The sequence below is a fragment of the Polyodon spathula genome, chromosome 27, assembly GCF_017654505.1.
Source record: "Polyodon spathula isolate WHYD16114869_AA chromosome 27, ASM1765450v1, whole genome shotgun sequence".
NCBI classification, from domain to species: domain Eukaryota; kingdom Metazoa; phylum Chordata; class Actinopteri; order Acipenseriformes; family Polyodontidae; genus Polyodon; species Polyodon spathula.
Genome location: NC_054560.1, coordinates 342,118 through 367,117, shown reverse-complemented (window position 1 = coordinate 367,117; position 25,000 = coordinate 342,118). Strand labels below are relative to the sequence as shown.

The 25,000-nt window shown below is 40.6% G+C and overlaps 2 protein-coding genes and 1 gene segment (V, D, J or C); 2 read left to right on the top strand and 1 right to left on the bottom strand.

The window, feature by feature from the left end:
• Positions 1-234: 234 nt before the first annotated feature.
• LOC121301153 lies at positions 235-591 on the top strand. The segment is given in 1 exon segment: positions 235-591. A coding segment is annotated over 1 exon segment (357 nt).
• Positions 592-1,769: 1,178 nt separating this feature from the next.
• Positions 1,770-11,065, bottom strand: LOC121301596 (death-associated protein kinase 3-like). Its single transcript, XM_041231118.1, has 9 exons — positions 10,943-11,065; positions 9,426-9,562; positions 6,181-6,541; positions 5,633-5,772; positions 5,087-5,125; positions 4,315-4,341; positions 3,781-3,933; positions 3,456-3,501; positions 1,770-3,060 (listed from the first exon to the last, which is right to left on the bottom strand). Exons 2-9 carry the CDS (start codon positions 9,485-9,487, stop codon positions 2,530-2,532), a joined length of 1,359 nt encoding a protein of 452 aa, XP_041087052.1. The 5' UTR covers positions 9,488-9,562; positions 10,943-11,065; the 3' UTR covers positions 1,770-2,529.
• Positions 11,066-11,111: 46 nt separating this feature from the next.
• Positions 11,112-22,248, top strand: LOC121301152 (WD repeat-containing protein 18-like). The gene is made up of 6 exons (XM_041230289.1): positions 11,112-11,356; positions 11,736-11,974; positions 13,387-13,497; positions 13,882-14,015; positions 19,875-20,016; positions 22,207-22,248. The coding sequence occupies exons 2-6, from the start codon at positions 11,765-11,767 to the stop codon at positions 22,246-22,248; spliced, it is 639 nt and encodes a 212-aa protein (XP_041086223.1). The 5' UTR covers positions 11,112-11,356; positions 11,736-11,764.
• The last annotated feature ends 2,752 nt before the right edge of the window (positions 22,249-25,000 follow it).

Here is a 25,000-nt window from a genome sequence, read left to right as displayed (position 1 = left end):
GCACACTGCTGTACTTCACCTGGCAGGTTCCATGCATTGAAAGCTCTCAATGGAGATTCTAGAAGCACAGACAGTTATAAATGCATGGCATGCACCAAGTGAAGTAGTTGGATCTAAAACACTGCGATTCTGCCCTAGGACAAGCCTTGATGGGCCTCCTCTTGTTGTAATATATCACCTTGAAAGCGTTTGGCTATCTGAAACCTAGTGCAGATTTTCAGTCAGTGCTCTATAATGTATATGATTGTTTACCAGTTCTTTGTTACCCCAGCCAATCAGCTCCCTGCACCTTCAGTGGTGGTCTTTCCACCTTCAGAAGAAGAGCTTATCACTAAAGGAACAGCCACTCTGGTTTGCCTGGTGAGAAAGCTGGCCGGGGCTCTGGCTGACATCAGCTGGGCAGCCAGTGAGACGGCAGTGACCAATGAAGTCCCGCCCAGTCGGCCCTCCAGGGAGTCTGACGGCACCTTCAGTGTGAGCAGCTGCCTGACCGTCTCCGCGGCAGAGTGGAGGGAGGACAGAGTCTATTCTTGTATCGTACAGCAGGGGGCCTCGCTCACCCAGCGCTCCATACAACAATCTCACTGCTGAGTGCTGCTAGTAATTAGAGAATAGCTTCCTTTCTCTTAGTATGGCGCATGCTATCAGTTTGTGATTCTTATTAGAAGTTTTCAAATGTTGTGTTTTATTATTTTAAGTCTGTGTATTCTGTTGCCTGCCATAGACTAGATCAGACAAAATGTATTTTTATTGGTAAGCGCCAGCAGCAGAGTGTACTGCTGTGCATTCCCAGCAAAACAAATACATACGTGAGATTAAAAGATTGAACTGCCTCTTCTTTTTATGTCCATGTAACGGAAGATGAAATTCAAAGCTGCTTAAGTCTCCTTTGGGCAGTGCTTTAGTACCTCCAATTGTATCCCCCCACGTGATACTCCTTCCTGCTTTAGAGCTGTACGTATATCTTGATATTCAAGTGTGATGAAACTGACCCAGTAATGTAATAAATATCATGCGTCAGAGATGGGCTGAGGGTCTTAATATACTTCAGCTGCTGCTGGTGAACTTAACACTCATACCCATGGCTAGAAATGACAAGTTCCAAAGATGTGGGGCTGTGGGGTTATCTGTGTTGTAATTTGTAACTAGTGTTTAGAAGTTCAGATCAAAGCCACAACCTCATAGTGAGTTTGAAAGGATCCTGAAGTCAAATGGCAAGTTGCACATTCAGATTACTGTAGCTTTAATTGTGGACTGCCTTACCTCCCAAGTTCTAATCAGGGTCTGTAAACCCATCTATAAAGTACAGTTTGGCCTTTTCTGAGAGATTGCAAATCGGCAATTATTTCTTACCATTTGATATTGCAGAATTGTTGTGTTAAGAATGATCAATCTTATTGTTATTACTAGAATGAGAATCATAAATGTAGTTATTATTTATTATTGTAAAAACTGTTTTCAGATGGTATATCTCCTTCAGGACTGGATCATTCTACTTGAATATGTATATGTTGCTGCAAAGTATTATTTTTTACTGAAATGATCCCAGATCTATAAGGTGGGACTCTGCTAAATAAAATATTTACTATGGAATGGAATTAACATTATATTTGCAAAAATTAACTTGTCTGGTGCCACACTCTTATGTATCAAATTCTTGTTACTTCTGTTTTATGAGGTACTGTGGAATATTGCTATTGACAGGTCATTTCACACGTTAGATTCAGCAGGGACTCATACAAAATCAAAACAGCATAACTTTCATTTTGTGTTCATTTTATTTGTAAAAACTTTGGGATTCAATACCTAGGCTTTATTTTTTAAAAAAGTATGCATGAATATAACAGTATATTATCTTAAACAAGCAGATGAGCACACACTAACTTGCAAATAAATACAAGGACAAATATTGACTTGAACAAAGGAATGACAGAAATACGAGAAAGGGTTTTACAAAAAGGAACGATATAGATGTTTTCAAAAACAACAAGTACAAAACAAAGGCAAGCAGAGCAGTAGACGTTTCCAAAAAAGCAGACTGAAGTTCATGCATATAATTGAATCACAATGTGCTCAGCATTGCTGTTTTGCATGGTTTTCAATACTGTAGTACTTAAAAACATTACAAGCCCACTGAAGACAATGTGCTCCTCTGCAGATCACCCTCCATGTACTCTCCAGTCCTCGCTATGCTCTGTCATGTGCAAAAGCAGCTTTCAACTAACTGCACATCATATGGGGATTGAAATACATTAGCTGAATAACAATTCTTATTGCAAGAGCACCACACTTTTCTTCCAGACTGTGTCAATGAAAAACATAATGAAACACTGTGTGTGTGTGTATGTATATATAATATGTGTGTATGTATATATAATATAATTGAGATTCTACTGCATAGCATAACAATAAGAGCATGGCATTCTCAAGTCCTTGTGCATTATATAAGCAGGAGCATGGCAGGGTTGCATGTGCATGCGTGTGTGTGCGTGTGTGAGAGAGTGCATATCTATTTAAAATCGGTCACTCTCAGCGCATGCTTGTGCCCTGCCTCTTCTCCTGCTCGATGGACAGCACCAGCTCCTCCACCCACTTCATCTCAGAGGCCACCTGCTCGGCCAGCACCTCAAATCTGTTCTCCAGGTGGCCAAAGCGCCTCTTGAGCGCGTTGGCGGAGAGCAGGGCCGTGCGCACCTCCTCCTGGCTCTGCCTCCTCTGGGCCTCTGTGCGCTGCAGCTCCAGCCTGATCTGCCCCAGATCCCCCTCGATGCTCTCGTTCTCCTCCTTGTACCAGCTTTCCTTCTCCTCATAGATGGACAGCAGGGCGGCGATGTCTTCCTGGCAGGACAGCTTGTTCCTCTCCAGCTCTTGCAGCCCCTCTTCAGCCACTGCGATCTCCTCCAGCACCTTGGAGAAGCGCTCGAAGTTCACGTAGGTGTTGTTGGGAGGCATGCTGGAGTGAGACTTGATGGTGTATTCCTTCAGGCGTGTGGTCTTGAGCTGGCGGCGCTCTGGCTTCTTGTCGCCGTCCTCCTTGCGCACGTTCCGTCGCTTGATCACCTGCGCAGAGACAGGGAGAGAGAGGGAGAGCGCATATCATTATATTTATTTTTCAAACACCTATTACCTCTGTTATAAATGCAATTACACCCTGTGCATTCCGTGTACGTTCCAGACCGCAATCTGTGTTTTTCAGTTATTATAACAGAAAGAGTTTTGCAGTTTGATCAGCCAATATTCTGCTTCGTCCATTGCAGTCCTCCAGAGGAAGACTGCAACCTTACAGGTCATTTAAACCACTTAACTTTAGCAATTCAAAAGCAATTCCTATTCATTATGATAAAAGTTCATTCATTTATTACACCCTAAAAGACTCCAGGAGGCAGTGCTTTATGTTTGTAAAACTCAACTGCTGAAGACACTTGAAGTTAGAAGAGGTATGATGTAAACCTCACCTTGATCCATGGATGCTGCAGGCTGTCCTCAATTGTCATTCTCTTCCTGAAAAAATATGACAATTAAATATTTTTTTAAAGCAGATTTTGAGTCTTGGAGGTTGCGGCTGAAAAGAGAAATTTAATTTTCATGTATAATTTATGATCCATTTTCTGGTTGTATTGATAGCGCTATAAAAGTTCTCTAATCATCCACATGCAAAGAACAATCAGTGATTTAAGTTTTAAACACACACTCTGATACACCCCCTACTACATGCATGTGCTGAAACCCTCTATACATTTTGTGCAGTTTCGAGTGATCTGGCCCCAGTCAGCTCCTTACTTGGGGTCCTTGACCAGCAGTCTGCGGATGAAGTCCTTCGCCAGCTCGCTGGTGTGCACAAAATATTCCTCGTCGAAGTCGTAGTTCACAGCAGAGATGTTCGTCAGGGTCTCCTGCTTCGTTTCCCCCAGGAAGGGGGAGGCGCCGCTCAGCCTGAAACAACAAGGAGGTGCCACTCAGTTACAACACAAAACCGTTTTTGGTCACGCTCTGTTATAAAGGGCACATGTTCATTTTGAGTGTTACACATGAATATCTTTATAAACTAATGTGGCAGGCAGTGCTGTGACAGTGCGGTTAAAGATTCTGTTTCAGTGCGATGAGGTTAAATGCTCTATAATCACGAATGCAGATGGGCCCGGCTCTTCTGCTCTGTGGTTAAGATGCTTGCTAATAAAAACCTGCATTTAATTTGCTCAACATTACTACAGTAACAATGTAAACCAATTTGCAATGTGTGATCGACTGGGAATTGATAATCCATAGTGCTCTGATGTTTGCACCTAAGGCTCAGGGATGTTAGTTAATACTTACAGGATATAGGTAATCACTCCAATACTCCTACAAGGAAATAGAAAGAAACCTGTCAAAATACTGCTTTACACTGCAGCAGCTTGAGAACTCACATATACATTTACCCCAATGTGAAAACCAATTATAAAAATCGCATGCACTTAACCCCAACGATGGAAACTCTGGGGAGTGCAAACAAGAACAAACACACAGTAAAGATAATAATTAGATCTGCAGAACAGTAATGATTTGGAGACTGTCAGATCAGACTCTGTATCGAGAGACGGTGTGGCCGAGTGGTTAGAGCAGGACAATATAGGATTTACACTTTTCTACAGCTAGGGCCAAAGGTTTTGTATCACCTCAAATTTTAGAATTGAGACATAATATAAAATAAAAATAAACTATATAATACAATTGAGATCTTTTATTTAACATCATGCAATAAAAGAAAGTACTGGAAGCCATAATAGTAGTACAGTATTTGTTAGATTTCAAAATGTTATACATTTAATTTTTTTCAGTTTTTTGTAAAGTATATGGAAAACCACAAAGTGGAGTGGAATTCAATATTTTAACGTAACATTATTCAGCAGGTTTCATTCGACTTTCTGAAGCAAAATGAGTTCATTCTATAGTAGGGTGATGCAAAACCTTTGGCCATACAATAGATAACAAGCTGTACACTTCCCCTCAGAATTACCCCCATATTACCATTAGGGGAAAGTGATCTAGATGAAAGGGTGCAAGTTCCGAGATAAATCATTTCATTTAAAAGCTTCAATAAACTTACCACATGTCTGCTTCCAATCCCAGAGGACTCTCATCTAGTCTCACAATCATTCTACCACTGCAGCGACTGGTGTGAAGATCTGTCTGGCACAATCATTCTACCAAGCGACTCATTCAAATCTGTCTGGCACAATCATTCTACCACTGCAGCGACTCGTTCAAATCTGGTCTGGTACAATCATTCTACCACTGCAGCGACTCGTTCAAATCTGTCTGGCACAATCATTCTACCACTGCAGCGACTCATTCAAATCTGTCTGGCACAATCATTCTACCACTGCAGCGACTCATTCAAATCTGTCTGGCACAATCATTCTACCACTGCAGCGACTCATTCAAATCTGTCTGGCACAATCATTCTACCACTGCAGCGACTCATTCAAATCTGTCTGGCACAATCATTCTACCACTGCAGCGACTCATTTAAATCTGGTCTGGTACAATCATCACTCTAAATATAACTGAGGAGTCCCTGGAGGAATTAAAAGCCTTTTTTATAATACAGTATAATACATCAAACAGCCAAGTTTTTATTTATTAAGAGAACAAGGACTTACCCACAAACTCTGGGGTTCCGAAAATGTTTTTGAACTCGTTGCCAGCCGTGATCTGGTGTGCAAGCCCAAAGTCAATGAGTTTGATTCGGGGACTGGGCACATTCTTATCCAGCAGCATGATGTTTTCAGGCTAAAGACGACATGCATAAAGTGGTAAGAAAAAAAGACTAAAAAAATACGTTTTCCTGTTCTTGTAGTTTCCAGACTTTGTTTGAACGCGGTATGTAAAGATGACCTGGCAGCAGATCAGGCAGTCTTTACCTTGTGTATGGAATGTTTGCAATCTCCTTGCTTTATTGGAATGCTTGTGATGTGGCTTTTTCACTCTTTATGTATTTAGGACCCTAAACAAACTCACAGTATACTACAAGGAGACCAGCTAAAAGGTTAACATGAGGGAGCCACTGCAATAATTCCTTTTCTACATAACAATTTAGTGGAAATAAAAGTATCAAGCTGGATCCTCACACATCGCTTCCCTGGCCAGGCTCCCCAGCAGGAGAAGATGAATGGCCAGGGGCTGCGCGGTGGCTCTCACCTTGAGATCGAAGTGCGCGATGCTCTTGGAGTGCAGGTATTGGACCCCGTCAAGGATCTGCTTCAGGAACTGGGTGGCCTCCTCCTCCGTCAGGGACTCTTTCTCAGCCAGGAAGTCGAAGAGCTCGCCCCCGGACACCAGCTCCAGGATCAGGATGACGTCTGTCTTGTTCTCGAAGATGTCGTGCAGCGTGATGATGTTGGGGTGTTGGATCTCCCGCAGGATGTTCACCTCGCGCTCAATCTCCTCCCGGCTCACTCCCCGCCGGCTCGAGGACAAGCGCCTCTTCTTGATGAATTTGCCCGCGTACTCGTTCCCTGTGCTCCTCTCACTGCACTTCCGAACGATGGCAAACTGACCGCTGTGGACAGGGGCCGAGAAATGATAAAGGGGTTAAAGATAAAATGACTTAGATATATGTTTACATGGCTTTAAACAGCCTGGCACCCAGCCCTGGGCACCACAACAATCCTGCATTAAGAATATTATTGAATTGATCAAGAGACACATTTTAACGTTAAATATGAACAACTCCTATTAATAAACCTACAGACTCTGGTATGACTTCTGCAAGCGATCAGTTCACAGCAGTTTTATCAGGGGAGTGATCAATCAAACTCCTTGAACTCAGCAAGTTCAATAATACACCTAAACAAGGGAAGCACTGAAACCCAGGACTGTGTGCAGGGCTAGTGCAGGTTTCAAGCCTTTTGCATAGACAACTGCTTGTTTGGAAACTTGGTAAGGACATTATTTAGAAAACTTTCTGGGGATATACTATTATTAATCAATCATTTAGCAGACGCGTTTATCCAAAGTGACTTACAGAGACTAGGGGGTGAACGATGCATCAACAACTGCTGCTGCTGCAGAGTCACTTACAATAGGAACTCTGTTTTATGTCTCATCCGATGGATGTCTGTTATCAAACTTAGATGTTTAGATGTGGATAGTGGACGGATCACTTTTTCATGTTACTCATAGCTCTATTTTCAGCCGTGGCAGAAGATGCACGTCACTTACATGCTGGGCTCCAAAAGGATCCCTTTAAACTGACCTTGGATTCCATTACATAGCCTGCTTTCTCTTTTGAAACACAGCCTTCAGATCCTCAGCCAAGTGCATGCCAGAGAGAGGGACTAAACGCATAGTCAAAGGGCGATGTCATACCTCACAGCAGACAGCGAGAGAGGGGTTTTCCATATAAAGGTACTAATCAGGTTTGCATTTACAACTACGAATGGGTAATTGTACAGACTGTTCTTTTGAGCTTAAAACCGGATCATTAAAAACCACTGTGACAGAGCTAAACTATTAATTTCACCTGTCTCCGACTGCCAAGCTCTGTTTAATCAATGTACTGCACAGATTATACCCCTGATCAGCCAGTGACGAAGCTGTAGTTACATGCAAACAAGGTGCCGTCCACACCCAGCAGTAATCTCCTTGTATCTGATTAGTGCACCAGTTTGTCACTAACTGTACTGAGATCAGACATGCAGAAGACCTTCAAAATCTGTTCTCTTTCTTTCTTCAAATGTCATTACACTTATATTTCCCTTGCTAGTTTATCATGCATTTAGTAAGCATTCTTGGTTCTGTTTCTCCAATACTGAGAGATAATTTTCCTCAAACTCTACCTGGCTTTGAACTATGGATGCAAGTCGTTTACGATCGTTTTTTTTTTTTTTCAACTCTTTCAGCTGTTTTGGACATTCAGTCAGTTTTCGGTAAAACCGAAATAAGTTTAAAACTGAAAAACCGAACTGCATTTGAATCACATGCAAATCACGTCTGATTACAACTGCAGCTCATGGTTTTTGAAGTTGCAATTATTTCAATTAACATGTAGGCTTCAAAGTAACAGATGTTTGGCGGCATTTTAAAATACTTTCTGATGAGGAAATGCTTCTAATCTAAAACGTAACCTAGATTTAGGTCAGCAAAAAACTAAAGCAGGAACTCAGGCCTGCTGCCAGCCCCCAGAAGACATGTGAAGAGTTCTCATTTAGTGTGCTGGTTTATTACAGCCTGTTACTAGAATACATGACTATGGATATTCCACTTGAATGCAATCAACATGCTGACAAAATGTAGCAGCAAAGTACTCAGGCAAACACAACTAATTTCAATACAAGCACAGTAAATGAAGCTCCCTCAATAAAAACAAACTGACCTGCTCACAGAAGCATCTCATTAAAGCAGCTTGCAGCTATCTGTCTGCAGAATCCCTTTCACTTCTCTTCCAGCTTCACAATGGATCAGGGCCTCAGTCAACCTTTTATTTTCTTTCAATACTTTTGCATTTGGCTGTTTGTGTCAGTTTAGCATCATTATTACATTTGTTATGAGGTCTACACAGAGTCTTAACAGATGAGACAGACTACTTTTTTTAACTCAAGAACTTCCAGCTTCAACTTATCACTTGTTGGGATTCTTATTTTTCAGGCTGGGGTATGCAGGCGGAGTGCTTGCGTGTGCCTGCTAGTACTAGTGGTATTAAGAGGTGGATATCTGTACTGAGGGCAGTCACAATCAATCAGGTACGTCTTCTTATAACTGCTGATTCATCTTACTCTATTAAAATTATCAAGGGATGTTGATAGGAACCGTTTACAAGCAGCAGTGTGATGAGCTCCTGAAAACGGCAACGCTTTTTCATCGTACAATTCAGTTCCCGTTCAGTTTGATCTTTTTTTCCGTATCTCTCAGTTTGAAATTGTACGCATGTGTCGGTTTCGGTTTGGGAGAATCACAACCGCTGCATCCCTACTTTGAACTTGTCTGGAGAATTCAAGTGCTTGGACTGAAGAGTTTTCCTCATTCCAATTCCACGTGACAATGTAGCCTTCCTACACAGCCAGCCCCCTGCTCTCATTTCAGTAATAGAACATACCTATATAGACTAGGTGGGACTAACATTGAAATAACACTTGCACTGGCAGATATAGGTCAATCAAATGAAACAAGAATGTCAGAAACACTCAGGTATCACTTTCAATAAGTGGTTCTCTGTATATGTAAAATGTTAGTTTGACAGCCAAACTCTCTGATTTAGATACTATAATTTAATATCCTTAACAAGTCTGATTTAAATCAGGTATGCTATTCTCTTTATATCTGTCAAAATGTAGCTGTGACATATGTATGTACGCGCACCTGGCGATATCAAGGTACTTCGAAGAATATGATCTTTGAGGTAAAAAAAAGAAGTTTTTAAGGCCTTAGAAAGCGTTCTGCGTCACCTGCCCAGCTCCTCTCCCATCTTGTAGTGCCCGTCCACGCTCTCCTGTCTGAAAGCAGCCATGGCTCCTGGTCACTCACTAACAGGGGGTTCCTCGGCTGAGGTGCTCTCTGGATTCAGCTCCTTTCAACAGATGAGCTGGAAAAACAGGGGCATGCGAAGAGAGTCAAACCCTGGACAGTCTGTTCAATCAAGTGCCAGGAATTTCACAACCCTTTGCACCTCAACCCTAACCCACAATCTGTGTGGAGGCTGTTTCTTTTTGGGATTTTAAATAAAATGTTAAAAAAGAAAAAAAATACTCTGAAGGAAAAAGAAAAAGTCCTAAAAGGAGTAAGCTGTAAAAATGTGTGCAACACATGTACAACATCTGGACATGTACTCTTCATTGTGCACCAGAAATGTTTTTTTTGTATCTAACAACTGGTACAACATCAGATATGATACCAGTCTTGACCAAATATCCCAGGTCGCTACTAATTCTGCCTGGAATCATGTATGTAATTCACAAGTTCAGAACAGGACATTATGACTCACTGCCCCAACAGAGACAGTCCTTTACAGAGAGGTCCTGGGGCTCATTGAAACAAAAAATTAAAAACAATCAAAAATACAAACCATTTACAGGATATTTAACCTTCCAATAACACATGACCCATCCAGTCTACAGAATGAGTGGAACACTGTACCAACCCATACAGTGCTGATAACTAATTACCATGCCATTTATCCCTGTGTCAGGAATTAATAGCCATGTCAATGTAGTCCTGCTGTTTTTACAGTATTGTGTATAGTGGAAAGCGAATTTATTTAAGATTCAATCAGACTTTTCCCCCATGCACAAATATGCTAAGTTTACTAATAGTATATAAAATGAATGGGTGGTTATTTACAATATATATATATATATATATATATATATATATATATATATATATATATATAAAAACTGCAAACAATTTCCAAATTAAACTACTGTATGTACAGACAACTTTAAACGTGGGAGGTCTGAAGCCATAAGTCACTGGCAAGCCCGCTGCATTCACTTTAATAATTTCTGCATGCTTTGTCCACTACGACATGCCCTTCTCTAGCGAGGAAGTCGTCTTTTAACGAGATCCAGTCTCGGGAAAGCACACGCATACAATACAATCTGTAATAAAATTAGCAGGTCGCTGTTTGATATTTTTTTAAAAGGGTCACCAGTAATACATTCGCTGTTGAATGACCCAAACCTACACAACGACATTCTTACAGTACTAGAACACGGCAACTTTTCACCTCCAAATTATAATATGTCCTCGAATTTTAACCAAAGGCTGACAGTCATATATAGCTATATATATATATATATATATATATATATATATATATATATATGTTAAAAAGGCATTCAAATAAAAGTCGCATACAAACATATTGAAGACGCTGCGACAGCGTTGCTTGTTTAATTATTATTATTTCATGTGTGTATGTTAATAAAGTAAGACTGTTTATTACCGTTTGAAAGGTACTCACATTTTTCACGATCTGGTCATCCCTTGCCTTTTCTCTCCTCTGTAAACGCTCGACAAAATTTCAATACCCCTTTGGGTTGGGGGGGGGAAACACGTCGTTCCCGAGCTCATCCACCCCTCCCCCGGCTCACACCTCACACCGGCTCACACACACACACACACACACTGCAATACCCGGCAGCCTCTTTTCAAGTGTATGTCGATCAATTGATTAAAGGGACCGAAAAGTGCATTCAGATTTAACACTCGGGAACATTTCCCGGTTCGCCCATTGATTTTTGCATCTGTTAAAATATAAATAAAATTTAAAAAAATACAGTACAAATCTAAACGGCTTGAACATATGCGATGTGATTAACGCTGGTCCCCATTATTCTGGTGGCGAATATCTGTGTTTTGGATTTTTTCATACTTGGTACATTCAGATATTTCATATTAATATTATTATACATTGATGTTACTTCCTCTGCTATTCACGTCTTGACTAAAGTAAGACTATAAAAGTTAAGTCTAAAACAATTTAGAGTAAGTGCGTCTAAGGACATTGCACCAATAACCAATAAACTACTACTTGTAATAATTTCAGTTAGACTTTTTCGTATGTACATAGATTTTAACAAAAAAAAAATAGCATATCTAAAAAACCATGTTCTATGACGTTTTTTGAAACTCTGGGATGACGACAAACATTATTATTATTATTATTATTATTATTATTATCAATGTTTTTTTGGCCGCTACCCGCTTTGTAGTGAGGCTCTGATTCACAGGGCTCTCTTGCTCGCTTCCACTAGGTCTCGTTGTCGCTGTAGGACTATCTAAAATGTCGGCGCCCATGGAGGTAGTGGTCTGCTCGGATTCGGCTGGCCAGCTCTGGAACTGCGCGGTTTTCGAGCTTCATTCCGGGACCAACCTGCTCTCGTACCGGGGAGGGAACACCTCGACTCGGTCCCTGGCTATCCTGAACGGGGAGCACCTTCTTGGAGCCCAACTCGGCAAGAACTACATAAACGTGTGGGAGATCCAGAGAAAGGTACGGGTGCAGTTTCACAACATAGGCCCGGCACAGAGAAAAGACACAACTCTAATTGTGAAGCAAAGAACAAATAGAGACCTTGTTTATGGTATATTTGGCAAAAATGTAACGCAATAAAATACAGAGAGAGAGTGAGAGAGAGAGAGAGAGAGAGTACAGCATTGTATAAACGGATGCAGAATCACCTCTCAAACACAAGAACTACAAAAGCAAATGAACCAACAGTTCAACATGAAGGACATACAATTTGAAGTTTTAGAAGAGATGCATGTATATAATGTACAGTACTGAGAAATAACATGGCTAAATAGACTCAATACCACGAAGCCTGAAGGAATATTAGATCATTTCATCATTAACTGTGCAGTAAGTGCCATCCCAAATACAAAAAGAAAGAAGTGAGTGTAGTTACCATGGCATCAAAAGCCTATAAGTACCTCCACTCTTTGTTTTCAAACACACTTTCTTGCCAAAGGTGTGTTATCTATATATCTATCTATCTATATATATATATATATAATAATAGCTGTCTTTCACTGGCAAAACACCCACAATACCAGTTTCAAAATTAAAATACTTTTTGTGGTACGTATTGACTTTATGACTCCAGTAAGACATGCCTTGATAACACTAATCTTGGATTATTTAACGTTATTTTAGAAGGGGGAATCCACAATTAGTACTAACAAGGGTTTATGAAAACAGCTGATGGCAATACTAAGATGTTTAATAAATGGTAATCCTAATTTGCAGCATCCTATTTCATATTGTATTCTGTTACTATAGTGTATTTAAATATTCAGCTTGCAATGTAAAACACTGTACTGCCCTGTAATACCTGTAAGTTGCCTTGGATAAAGTTGTCTGCCAAATAAATAATAGTAAAGTTTACCATTAGGACAAATCTTTTTTTATTGTATTGGCCTTTTGAGAAAGTGAAATGGATGGTTCTATTAAGAATTTGTTTTGTAGGGCTGTTGGATCAGCACCCGTAGTGCCAGTAAACGTTTTGCTGCTTGTAGCATCTGCCCCAATAAAATGTGGGAAACTGTAATGGTGGCTACCCAAAAGCACTAAGCCTGTTTAGTTATTTTTTAACTTGACTTAATTTTTAAAAAGATACTTGAATTAGTATTTTGTCTTGCCTGGTACGGTAATGTGGTATAGGTGAAGGGTTTAGAATATCCAGCAGAATGTATACCACACTGAGTCAGTCTTCAATATGAAGTGCTTGATGGTACTAGTATTGAATATATTCCATGTGAAACCAATACCTCAAAAGAATGAGCATTGGTGTGCATGTTAATGGTACAGTATTTAGTTTTGAATGAACATTTTCAAAATGTGTGAAGTGGTGCCACCTTCTGGGTGAAAGTGTATTTACTCCTGCTTGTTTTACCCCTTGTAAGGATCAGCTACAGCAGAAGATTGTGTGTCCTGGGATAGTGACCTGCCTGACTGGCTCCCCCAACAGCCTGTACCTGCTGGCTGGGATTGCAGAGAGCATCTACCTGTGGGAGGTAAGGCCCTGGCTGGATAAATGTATTTTTGGTGAAAGTGTTTGTTATTCTGTGGATTAAGAGAAGTTGCCAAGACTTTACTTTAGCAAATACTCTCTGGAAAATAATTGGAGATAGCCAGCCAAATATTATTATAGCGGATGTTTAGAGGTCCAATCAGCAACTAATGTCCAATTGAACATGGGGCGGGTAATATTCAACAATGCATTGAAAAAACTTTCGTATTCAAAGCCACGTGTGCAGACTCAAAAGCCTTCAAATGCAACTGAAAACATGCATGTTCATATTATTACACATAGTTCTCGAACATTTGCATTGAGAACATCGTGGAAGCCGAGACTAAAGCATGGATAGCAGTGAGGGTCTGAGCTGTGCTTTGTGCAGGTCTCGACTGGCAGCCTGCTGGCGGTGCTCAGCAGACACTACCAGGATCTGACCTGCCTGCGCTTCACTGATGACAGCAGCCACTTCATCTCAGGAGGCAAAGACAACCTGGCTCTGGTGTGGAGCGTCTGCAGGTATGAAGGAGAGCACTGTCCTTAGTCAGCCTGTGCAGGGTTACAAACCTCCGAGCCCTGCACCCAGTCCTGGCTTTCAGAATGTCCCTTGAGATCAATGATTAAAATGACCAGGAACCAGGAATTTGAGCAGTCCGTCCCCTGTTCAACCTGTTATGAACTGATCAGCTTATCACAGCATGAATAAATCACACAGGATCTGTAGGTTTACCAATGGGAGTTCTTCTCCTGAATATCAGGTTCAGGGGATATATTGGGGTGTCTGTCTATCCATCCGTCTGTCCATCCGTATGCATATATCTGGAAAACCCATATCCAGTTGTCATGGAATTTGGTAGTAACATTGTTTAGCATGTTGTTGAGAATCAGTTTCTGGGGATATAGGAGTGCCTGTCTGTCTATACGTCGTCACATTTTTCCATCTCTGCAGAATCAAATCAGATTTGGTATTTATTCTATAAGGTGATGACATTTATGAATAGGACTTGTAAAAGATAGAAGTAAAATCTGGTTGCTAGCTAGATTGTAGACTGCAGATAGTTTGATAGACAATAATGCGTTTTCAGCAGTAGGTGGCAGCCTAAGCACACTAAAGCCTTGACATTTACTGAGCTGGGCTTGAATTGAGAGGTGACACTTCTTAATATCATGGTGTCCCTAAAGATCAGTCCCGTTTTGCAGTTTTTTTTTTTTTTTTTTTAATAAGCAAGTCGCCCCACAAAAACTGTTACGACTCTTACCTCTGCAGAAACCTATTGGTGTAAAATTAAGAAAATCAATCCCACCAAGTGATTCTGTATTGGTTGTTCAGATCTGGAGTCACGGCACACTACTTGATGGTGTTACACAGTTGTCTTTGTCGACACTGACTGGTCTTAATGTTGCACCAGTCTTCACTCCTTGCCTCATATCAATGTTTCAGATTGCATTTGGCTGTGATCTGAAATCTCTCGGTTTATGAGGACCCTCTCAGTGTGCCTGCACGGGTTCTCTGATTCACCAGTGATTTGGCCAGTCAGAGTGCCAAGCTCATTGATGTCTCTAGTCGTGCTTCCTAGATGTGCAGTGCTTTTTCATGCCCTCTTGAGCCCTCGTCTGGTTGGATCTGTATTCCAAACTTGCAGGTTCAGTCTGACAGAATGGGGCTGGGCTCTGCCTGCCTGTTTTGGGAAGCCTCCCTGGAATGCGTGGAGCCTGACTGTGTCAAGGGCCAAGCTCCTGGATCATGCTGCTTTCTGGCTGTCCGGCAGGGGGCTATGACATATCTTCATCCAGGGGAAACCTGGATTAACCAGTCCACAAAGGGATTGAACGTTACTGTACCTACATACTTCACTGGGGACATAGTAGAGGTGGACATACATTTGTCTGTCCAAATGTCTCACAGTTTTATATATATTTAAAGGACCGCTTATCCAGGAGTGATGAAACTTGCAAATGACCTTTAACACAAGTTATTTTAACACACATTATGTGTGTGTGTCATACACTGACTGGGGAGGGGGGGGGGGGGGGGGGGGGCTAATACAAGATAAGTACATGAATGTGAAAGTCCTGGTTAACACTCATTTAAAAGGCCAGTGAGATATTTCTAGGATAAGAGGGCAGGGGAAGGGGTAGCGATGCTGTTGCTAGTGCAGTAACAGTAAGTAATCTTATTTGAAAGCCATGGTTCTTGAAGTGTTGAATCAGAAGTTTTAGTGGGTTGAGTGGTACATTGCAGAGTTCCCCTTTTTGAAGCCTGAATCATGATCTAGTTGACAGCCCCCATTCATCCAAGCTTCAGAGTGTCTTATAGCAGTACTCCGTAGATAACTCTTCTCTCTCGTCTCTAGTCCTTCTCCCTTCTGTTCAGCAGCTGAAGTCCATCTTCATTTTCCTTTCGCTCATTCTTTGAACACTGAAACCACAAGAGCCAAACCTGTCTGAAAAATAGATAAACCGAGAAGCAGATTCCCCTATTCCCCTGAGTAGCATGCATGTTTGAGTACATGTTTTAACAGTGGAGTGGAAATATCAAGGCTCTTGGTCTACAATCCATATTCAGTTGTCAACCCAGGGGAGCAGAGCTGATCCTTTGAGAAGAGTGGTGAAAGATATGCCTGAGGCTCGCTGAATCGTCTGGGAGAAGTCGTGATAAATTCAGAAGTTGATCACCATGACCTGGTTTGACATCCAGATAGATAGATATCTTCACATATAAAGACAGGCTTCATTTACCCAACTATATGATCCGTTATACATCCCCCGCCACGGCTGTACATTTCATCTGATGAAACTGTTGGTGACCATGACATAGAGCAACAGCTCGCTCTTTACATCGATTGCAGGCGGTGCAAAATGCAGCAGCAAGGGTTCTTGCCGGTACCAAGCGGGCAGAACTCATTACTCCAGTCCTTAAGCGTTTGCATTGACTTCCTATCCAGTCCTGTGTTTCCTTTAAAATATTGCTGTTGACCTACAAGGCTTTGCACGGTCAGGGTCTTAGTTATATAATGGACCTTCTTAGCCCTTACATCCCTGGGAGGCAGCTTAGATCCTCTAACTCTGGATTGTTAAAATGCATTCTTCCAAAACGTGTTGGAGGCAGTGTAGTTTTAGCTGTGTTGCTCCTTTTTCTTTGGAACTCACTACCAATCTTTATTAGAGAGTCCACAACAGTAGTCAAATTTAAAAACACCCTTAAACGCACTTATTCTCCGCTGTATTTTCTTAAACTCTTTCGCTACTGCAGTCTGCAGTATTTTTTTTTTTTTTGTAATATACTGTACTTTTTTGATTGATTTTATTTTTATATTGACCTATTTTATTGTATTTTATTTATTTATTGAATTTAACTGATTGCTGTTTGATTGTTTTGTACAGCGCCTCGAGACACCTAGGTGTGAAAGGTGCTATAATAAATTGGTTATTATTATTATTATTATTATTATTATAGAAGAATTAGCAGTGGAATATTTAACCACAATCCGATAAGAAATTCTCCAGATTATTACAAAATGTAAGTGTGACACACAGGTGGCTTTATAAACAGAGCTACAGAAACCCTAGAATCTGGTATTTTCAATGATTTGAGCTAATCGTTTTGCCAAGTTTCATGGCAACTGGATAAGTGGTTCTCAAGCTCTAGGCAAACAAGTATGTGTGGCGCCTCCACTGTGACTCCTTCCCAGAGGATTTCATTTCCCGCGGGGGGAAAGAAGGTCCTTAACAAGCTTCGAGGCAAATGAACAAGCAGCTTGCTCTGTATTCACAAAACTCTACTGACGTGTGCAGAGGGGATGTGACTTCTCTACTTCATTTGCTGCTGTGTGTACAGTAGTGTGAAAATTTATGAGAACACTCTATTGCTTCTGTTTTGGTTCGTTGTGCATATGAAATCAAACCACTGGAACTGAAAATCTTGGAAAATTGTAAAAAAAAAAAAAAAAAAAAAAAAGGCAAATTAGTGTCTAATTTAACTGATGACTTTAATAGGTCACACATGCAATTCATTTGCAATAGTAAGAGAAAGGGAACACATGGTCACAAGTGATAAAATGCATGAGACTTTTTAAAAAGTTGTTTAAGATGCCTAATTTAAACACAAAGTGGTCTAACATTTTCACGAGTGCCTGTTGTTTCTATGTCACTTATTACTGACCGAAAATTGAAATTCTCACACCCAGAGGTTTTCATGCAAATAGGGTATATAAAGGATATAAGTGACACATCTTGAGGTGTTGTACTAGCTTTGCACAATACTGCATGTGTATGTACACTGTATTGAATATCTGTTTGCCTGGAAACGGTAAACATGCCATATAACCAACATGCATTCTGAAAAAACGGATGAAAGCACATAATCTGAGAATCGCCCACGTCTGCTTCACTGCAGTCTCTTGGCTTCCTGTTGCTTTCCCAAAGTTAGACAGGATTTGATTGCAATTAATGTAGCATGAATTCTGCTGCAGGTTGGGATCAGAAACAGTAGATGAGTAAGAGGCATATCACCTTGAAGTGGGATAGTGTATTGGCAGCCACATGTATCGTGATCATATTGCGTCATGACCTGTGTATCGTGATGCATATTATGTCATGACCTGTGTGTTGTTACATCCATACTTCATATGTGTACTACACCCAATTTGTATCCAGGTGAAAGGCTAGTGAATTAGCTCACTGTGACTCCTAGCTCCCTCTTCTATTCCTAATTAAACATAGAGACAGCACCCCATCAGCCAGCCAGCCATCTCCTATCCCTCCAGCTTCATGGGAATACCAATAAAACAAACCTCCCTGGAGCTTGTTCCAACATCGAACAGGTTGTCATTTGACTCTATATATATAGATATATATATATATAATATCTATATATAATAGTACACAAGTAGCGCTTCCATGAGCACCTAATGCGTATATACCATATAATATATATATGATATATTATAAAGCTTATATTCACATATCAATGGTCGAAATTACCTCACAAGCTTATTAGCATTTGCCAAATGGTACTAATTAGTAAACCACATTTAATTAGATGATTTTTATTTGATTTATTCACATATCATGGGTAAATCATGCTGGGAACTCTGGAACTTTTACCAGGGGATCATTTTGACAAGTTCACGCTCCCTCCTGTGCCAGTGCTGGTGCACTAAAGTGAGTGCTGTATTGTGGGAACAGCACTGAGGCACGATCTGGAGCCACTGCGATGCTTAGCAGAGAAATTCGCCCTCGCTCTCTCTCTCGCCTGAGTAAAAGTTGATATGCCTTCCCATGATGTATGGTGAATAAAAATATCAAAACAGTTAAAAAATATATCGCAGTGATACAGACAACATGGGCTACAACAAAGGTAAAGCAATGAGCTTCTTGTGAACACTGTGCTGGGGATTCTGTATGCTTTAACTTGTATAAAGTGTACAGTTGAAAGTGCACTGTTACTGAATACTGCTTAAAAAGAATGCTGTGCAGGATCTAATCTGAATATAAGATGTTAAATAACACCACAAGCGAAGGTTTACTTGATATTCTTAGTCACCCTCTCTCTGTGTCTAGCTGTTGAATAAACCAATGCCCTTAGCTCATCAGTAATTAACCCAAAGAGGATAAAGTGTATTTGAGGGGAAAAGCAGGGCTTAGTATCATTGCTCTGTCAAACCTCCCTGGACCAGAAATTGGAATTTGATGGTAATGAAAACAAAAGGAGGGGATGGGGCAGGGGGTATGCATGAATGAGTTTGTTACTAATGCAATTGTCTGGATATGCCTGGAATCAAATGAGAGCTGATCAGGATTTGTATTTATTTGCATTATTATTATTAGGTTCCAGTCCCAATAATAATAATAAAAAAAATGCCAATAAGAAAATATTCCAAAATTAGATGAACTGTTATGAAAATGTATTTATTTTGAGCAGACTTCCTAGTCCCTCTGCTATAACTACTAAACCACACTGCCTCCTTCAGCTCTAGCTATTAGACCACACTGCCTCCCTCCCAGTCCCTCAGCTTTAACCAGTAGGCCACACTGCCTCCCTCCCAGTCCCTCAGCTCTACCAGTAGGTCAAACTATGTTCTTTGTTCCTTTCTCTTGTGCATGACGAGCAGTGCTGTTCTTAATTAGACCTGCACCCTTTTCTACTTCCTCTCTTTTGACCACTTAACTCTTCCTCACTCACTGCCCCCTCTCACTCATTGCCCCCTTTCAGTGCCCCCTCTCACTCACTGTCCCCTCTCAGTACTAGTATTGAAGGGTCTTTAGTTTGTCTGTCCTGCAGGTGAACCTTCTAAGATCTCTCTCTCTCTGTGCTGCAGGAGACCCTTCTCGGACTCACTGACCCCCCCCCCCCCCCCCCCCCCCCCTCTCTCTCAGTGTGCTGCAGGCAGACCCCTCTCAGACACCAGAGCCTCGGCATGTCTGGGCCCGGCACTCCCTTCCCATCACAGACATCCATTGTGGCCTAATGGGACCCCAGGCTCGTGTAGCCACTGCCTCCCTGGACCAGACTGTCAAGGTGGGTCTGTCTGTCTGTTTATCTGTCGGTCTGTGTGTTTGTGAGCCAGCAAGACACCTCCACATTGCTTTGAAAGCCCATGACTGCAGTACAGCAGGAAGGATCAGCTTGACTTTGAGGATGGAAAACTAAGTTGAAGCTATAGTGGAGGCAGTTTTAGGTCTGTAGGTAAGTCCCACTGTAGATTTATTCTGTACTATTTCTTGGTTATGATTTTTGCTTTTCTATGCAATGAACCCAACAAGGAAAGGTTTAGTGCGCAGGATAACCCCATAAAAAAAAATCTGAAATGTAATTAAATAGAAAAATTGGATACTGCAAAGGTGACTGTCAAGAATGATGCGACACCCTGTGTGACAGCAAGCCATTCATTGTCACCACTGCAGAAGTATTTTACTGAGTTTATCTTCCGAACTAGGAATAAAATTGGCAGAAAAAAGCTGTTCCATGAAAGTTTGGTTGAAATGTGTTTTTGAAATGCCCTGTGTATTTATGTATTCTGAGTAGAGAGAATGTATCTGATTCATTCTGTTTGTGCATAGCCGGCTATAGATCTTGGTGATTTGCTTTTTCATCATACTGATAACTCTAGTTTTATGTTCACAGCTGTGGCAGATGAGGTATGGTACTAAAATATTTTATGTTGAGAGAGGTATTTTCATGTTTGGATGGCTGTTCAAAATCCAGACCAGTATTCAAATATATGTTCATTTGCAAAATGTAACCAAAGCCAATAGGTTGAGAAGGCTTTCCTTTACTACACTGAATTAACTATAAAACAGAAGATGCCATATTATTTAAGTTAACATGATTTTCTTGTGTGTATTTCGGGCAGTACATAAAGTAGACATTGCATTTTTTTTTTATATATATATATATATATATATATATATATATATATATATATATATATATATATATATATATATATAAAACCCAACTTGATCAAAACACATAACATTTCCCAAGTTGGCCAGTGTTGGAAAGTGTGAGGCAATTATATATCCCCTGATTCTGACTCGCTTGCCAGACCTATAGCAGCACCTGTGGTTAGGTTGAGATCCACCCTAATGCTCTGTCCACCTTTAACTAGAGTCAGGAGTAGCTGTGTTGTTTGTTTTATTTTTATTTTTTGATGTATTAATCCCACACGTCAGACAGATGTTTTTCTCTTGCCATTTCAGAAACTGTTGTGCAAATTCCGTCCAGATGGTAAATCGGGTCAGAACACTTTGTAATACATCTTTTTAATTTCTGTCAAATATGTAATTTGTGGCTGACGTAGAAATTGATTTTTGCCTTCGAATACATGTCAATGAATGTTTTTTGGAATATTTGGATATTTGGCCCAGCACTAAGTGGATTACATGGCTGCCTCTGCACTTGTGAGAGGGCTCCTTAAAATGATTTGCTGATATCGGAGCGCGCTATTGTCTCTTCAGGTTACCAAGACATTGAGGAAGCAAGCGATTCTGATGGGCATTTAAAGCTTGTTTTGTGTCTGTTTCTTCCTGTAGAGAAGCGATTTGTTCATCAAGGGGGTGTTAAGTGAATTAACTGGGCATGCTAACATTCCATTAACTCAGTTCTGGGCGTGAACAGTGTGTGAACGGCTATGTTTTAAATCGCCACAAGCGACAAGAAAATGAATGTGAGAGAGGAACTACCGACAGATCTGCAAGTAAAGGGTGTTCATTATTATTTAGTCATTTAGCAAACACTTTTATCTGAAGCGACTTACAGAGACTAGGGGTGTGAACTATGCATCACAACTGCTGCTGCAGAGTCACTTACAACAGGACCTCGGTTTTACATCTCATCCATTTTATTATCGCCCAACCCCATAACTTGAGCCACAACTGCTTCACCCACCCTGCACCAAAGACCAGGTTGTGAATTTGCCTGGTATTAATTGTTTGATTGTGTAGAGATGTGTGAGGATATCTAGTTGTATTTGAGTGAGCAGGCTCTAACTGAAGCCATGTTCTTATTTGCATTTCAATAAGCCATGATAAACCTGCAATTGCTCTGCTGTGGGACAGCCTGAAGTACAAACAAAGAGAAAGGAACGAGGAAGACACTTGACCTCAGGGTGCAGTTTGCTGCTCCCAGCCCCCCCCCCCCCCCCACTTCTCTCTCTCTCTCTGCAGCGTGACTGTCTGTGAACAGCGTGCTCTGTTGATCTCTTAGGGATTGGCTCCATTTCGCATGCTGCAGGCTTACACAGCATAGACAGGGCTGGCTGCAGATTGTACAAGAACTCGCAAACTATAAAAGGGTTCCATTCAACTCATTTTCTTTTTAGTATTACCAAATCTTACAGTTGAGTGTTTAAAATTCTGGATGCTGAGCTATCAAAAAAGTTGATCTATTTTTAATGTAATATTTAATTAGTGTTGGTATATAGATCTGTCACATTTTTTATTGCAATATTTGTAATTTTGCATTGCTATAAGGTTAGAATAGCATTGTTATGCAGGTTGTAATAATTGTATTATTAAAAGGGAGACAGATGAAGAAACAGTTTTTCTTCTTTCTAGAAAAACCCTTAATGAGGTGTGATCAAGACATAAAAGACTGTCTTAAGACTTTATCAGAGTCTGGGGATAAGTAGAGGAGGCTGCCTGTCCATCTGTATTTCATACTTCCCTTTATACATGTACATACGCTGATGTAGGTCAGTGCAATCTGTTCTTGATGTTATCATTTCAGCCATAGGATTGAGTGATACTGTAAAGAAAATGCTTGCAGATGCATTTAAATGCAAATACAGAACTGAAATATCTGAACCTTGCGCACAGATCATTGAGCCACTGCCTTCATCAGTGTTCACGTGACCTAGCTTGGCTTAGTTTTACAGCACAATGTGTAAGCATTTGAAGTTATGGGAGATTCTACCTGTCCAGTTTTATTGGGTGTTTTTTTTTAGTATTGGAAGTGGCTGGCCTTTTTATTGCAGCATATGCCCCTGCCTGTGATCTCTAATTTAGTGGGACAGAATCTAATTGTTTCTTAATGCTGCTAGTGTTTAGCTACTTCACCTGTTTCCATGCATTTATATCTCTGAAAAAAAGTGCTTCCTACTTCTGATGTTAATAGGTTAGACTTTAAACATTTACCAAGTATTAATCATTTAGGATCTTTACATGAAACCATTTCAGTGCTATGCAGTGACAGGTCAGCAGTAGCTGCAGTTTATGCAGGGTCAGGTACTCAACTTTACAGTCAATTTCACAATGATTCTAATGGTACACATGGGTTGTCATTCTGAAGGTAATTATCTGTACTATAAGGAAATATGGCTTCTTTATTGTTTGGCCCATACATGACACTGAATGCAACCGTTTGATCATTTCCATTTAACCAGAGATATATTGTAATTATTTTCTCATTGTGTAATTCTGTTAACCTTGCATGTATTTATTCTGTTATGTTTTAACATTTGTACTGAGCAATTTCAGACGTGTGCGTCCAACACCAATACATGTAGATCTGACACCATGCAAGCAGAGTTACATTCAAGGAGGAAGATTGCTTCTGTTGTAGTGTAAGGGTCTGATATATAAGCACACATAGAAAAGAATTGTACACAAGTACTCAAACCTCAACTATTTTGATACCATCCCAGTGTGGATGAAAGTTAGTTTGTCTGAGTAACACCGCTGTATTTTATGAGCATTTCTCCTGTATCAAGACAGGTGGACAAATGACTTCTATCTGAATTCCATTCCTAATTGGCTGGCACACTATGCCCAGGTACAAAGCCGCTTCTTGATTATACTGAGGGTTACCCACATCTTTACAGTGTCTGAAATGTATGCCCCAAACTGCTCATGGGTCAGCTGAAGGTTATTTATGTATCCCTTATCGAGAGTGTTTTTCATGTCCGCAGACATGTTGTACACATGTAGTCTCGTCCATATTCCTGTTGAGGTGCACCATACAACAGGGAGAGCCTGGGGGGTGTTTCTCAGAGTGGGTTCATTCCCAGTACATTCTAGTTTAAATGTCTGTAAAGAAATTAAACCGAGTCTAACATCCCTACGTCCTGCTTTCTGTTCTGAACTTTACCCAGCTTCCATGTATGCTTATAAAATCTGCTTATTGCCAATCTTTTTACAGGAGAATAAATGTTGCTCATGTTACAGCATATGGTTGTCTTCAGTCAGTGTGGCATTCAGGGACCCGTTAGAGATCTGGGGAGGCTGGGGGAGTTGAAAAAACGAATCTGTTTCCTCTCAGCTGCCATGCTTGAGATCGTTAGTCACACAGTGCCTCTAATGGTAAGGAATATTACATTTGTCTACTGTCCACCCAAACCAATAAATCTCTCAGAAATAAAGAGGAAGCCAGCTAATGCACAATTGCTGAGCACTTTGATAAATTCTTTTTAACCAAGTCATAAAATCAATAATTTTTAAAAGGCTGAGAAATGCACTTCATTGTATGTGTGTGCGCGTGTAGTTTATCTCTGAGAGGGGGAAATGGAAGCAAAAGAGGTTAACACATAAAAGGAAATTGGTGAAATCTAAAATATTGAACTGCAAAGGCAATCCATTTGTTTTATTATCATTAATTAATGGTCCCCTGAGCCAGAATTGGACGTCTTTTTAGGGTGGGGGTGAAGAATTGTCCTAAACGTGTTGCTGGTGGTGTTTAGAGAAAGTGTTGGGCTAGTGGGTTTGAGTAGCTTAGCCTTAAAGGGTACATAAGGACCTCTTTTTATTTTATTGTGTTACATGTTCCCATGTGTTGCTACAACTGTTTGCGTAAGGTGTGTGTTTTGTTTCAATTATTATTATTATTTTTTTAAATTTTGACCACTTTTTTAAACTTTTAAATTGCATTCCTGGTTTCACGTGTACTAGCATGGACCTCTCAGAACTACATTTCCCATCATCCTCCTGCTCACTGGTAAATCCATCTGTCTGGACACCGGCTCTTGATGTGTGGATGCAAAGCAAGCCTTTTATCCTGGTGTGAG

Excerpts from the sequence above, each read along its gene's own strand:
- LOC121301596 (XM_041231118.1), bottom strand. The coding sequence starts at position 9,487 with ATGGCTGCTTTCAGACAGGAGAGCGTGGACGGGCACTACAAGATGGGA. Across the intron at positions 5,773-6,180 it reads TCGCGCACTTCGATCTCAAG|CCTGAAAACATCATGCTGCT; the intron begins GTGAGAGCCACC and ends TGTCGTCTTTAG. Across the intron at positions 3,502-3,780 it reads CTGCTGGTCAAGGACCCCAA|GAAGAGAATGACAATTGAGG; the intron begins GTAAGGAGCTGA and ends ATATTTTTTCAG.
- LOC121301152 (XM_041230289.1), top strand. The coding sequence starts at position 11,765 with ATGTCGGCGCCCATGGAGGTAGTGGTCTGCTCGGATTCGGCTGGCCAG. Across the intron at positions 14,016-19,874 it reads CTGGTGTGGAGCGTCTGCAG|TGTGCTGCAGGCAGACCCCT; the intron begins GTATGAAGGAGA and ends CCTCTCTCTCAG. Across the intron at positions 20,017-22,206 it reads CCCTGGACCAGACTGTCAAG|GGATTGGCTCCATTTCGCAT; the intron begins GTGGGTCTGTCT and ends TTGATCTCTTAG.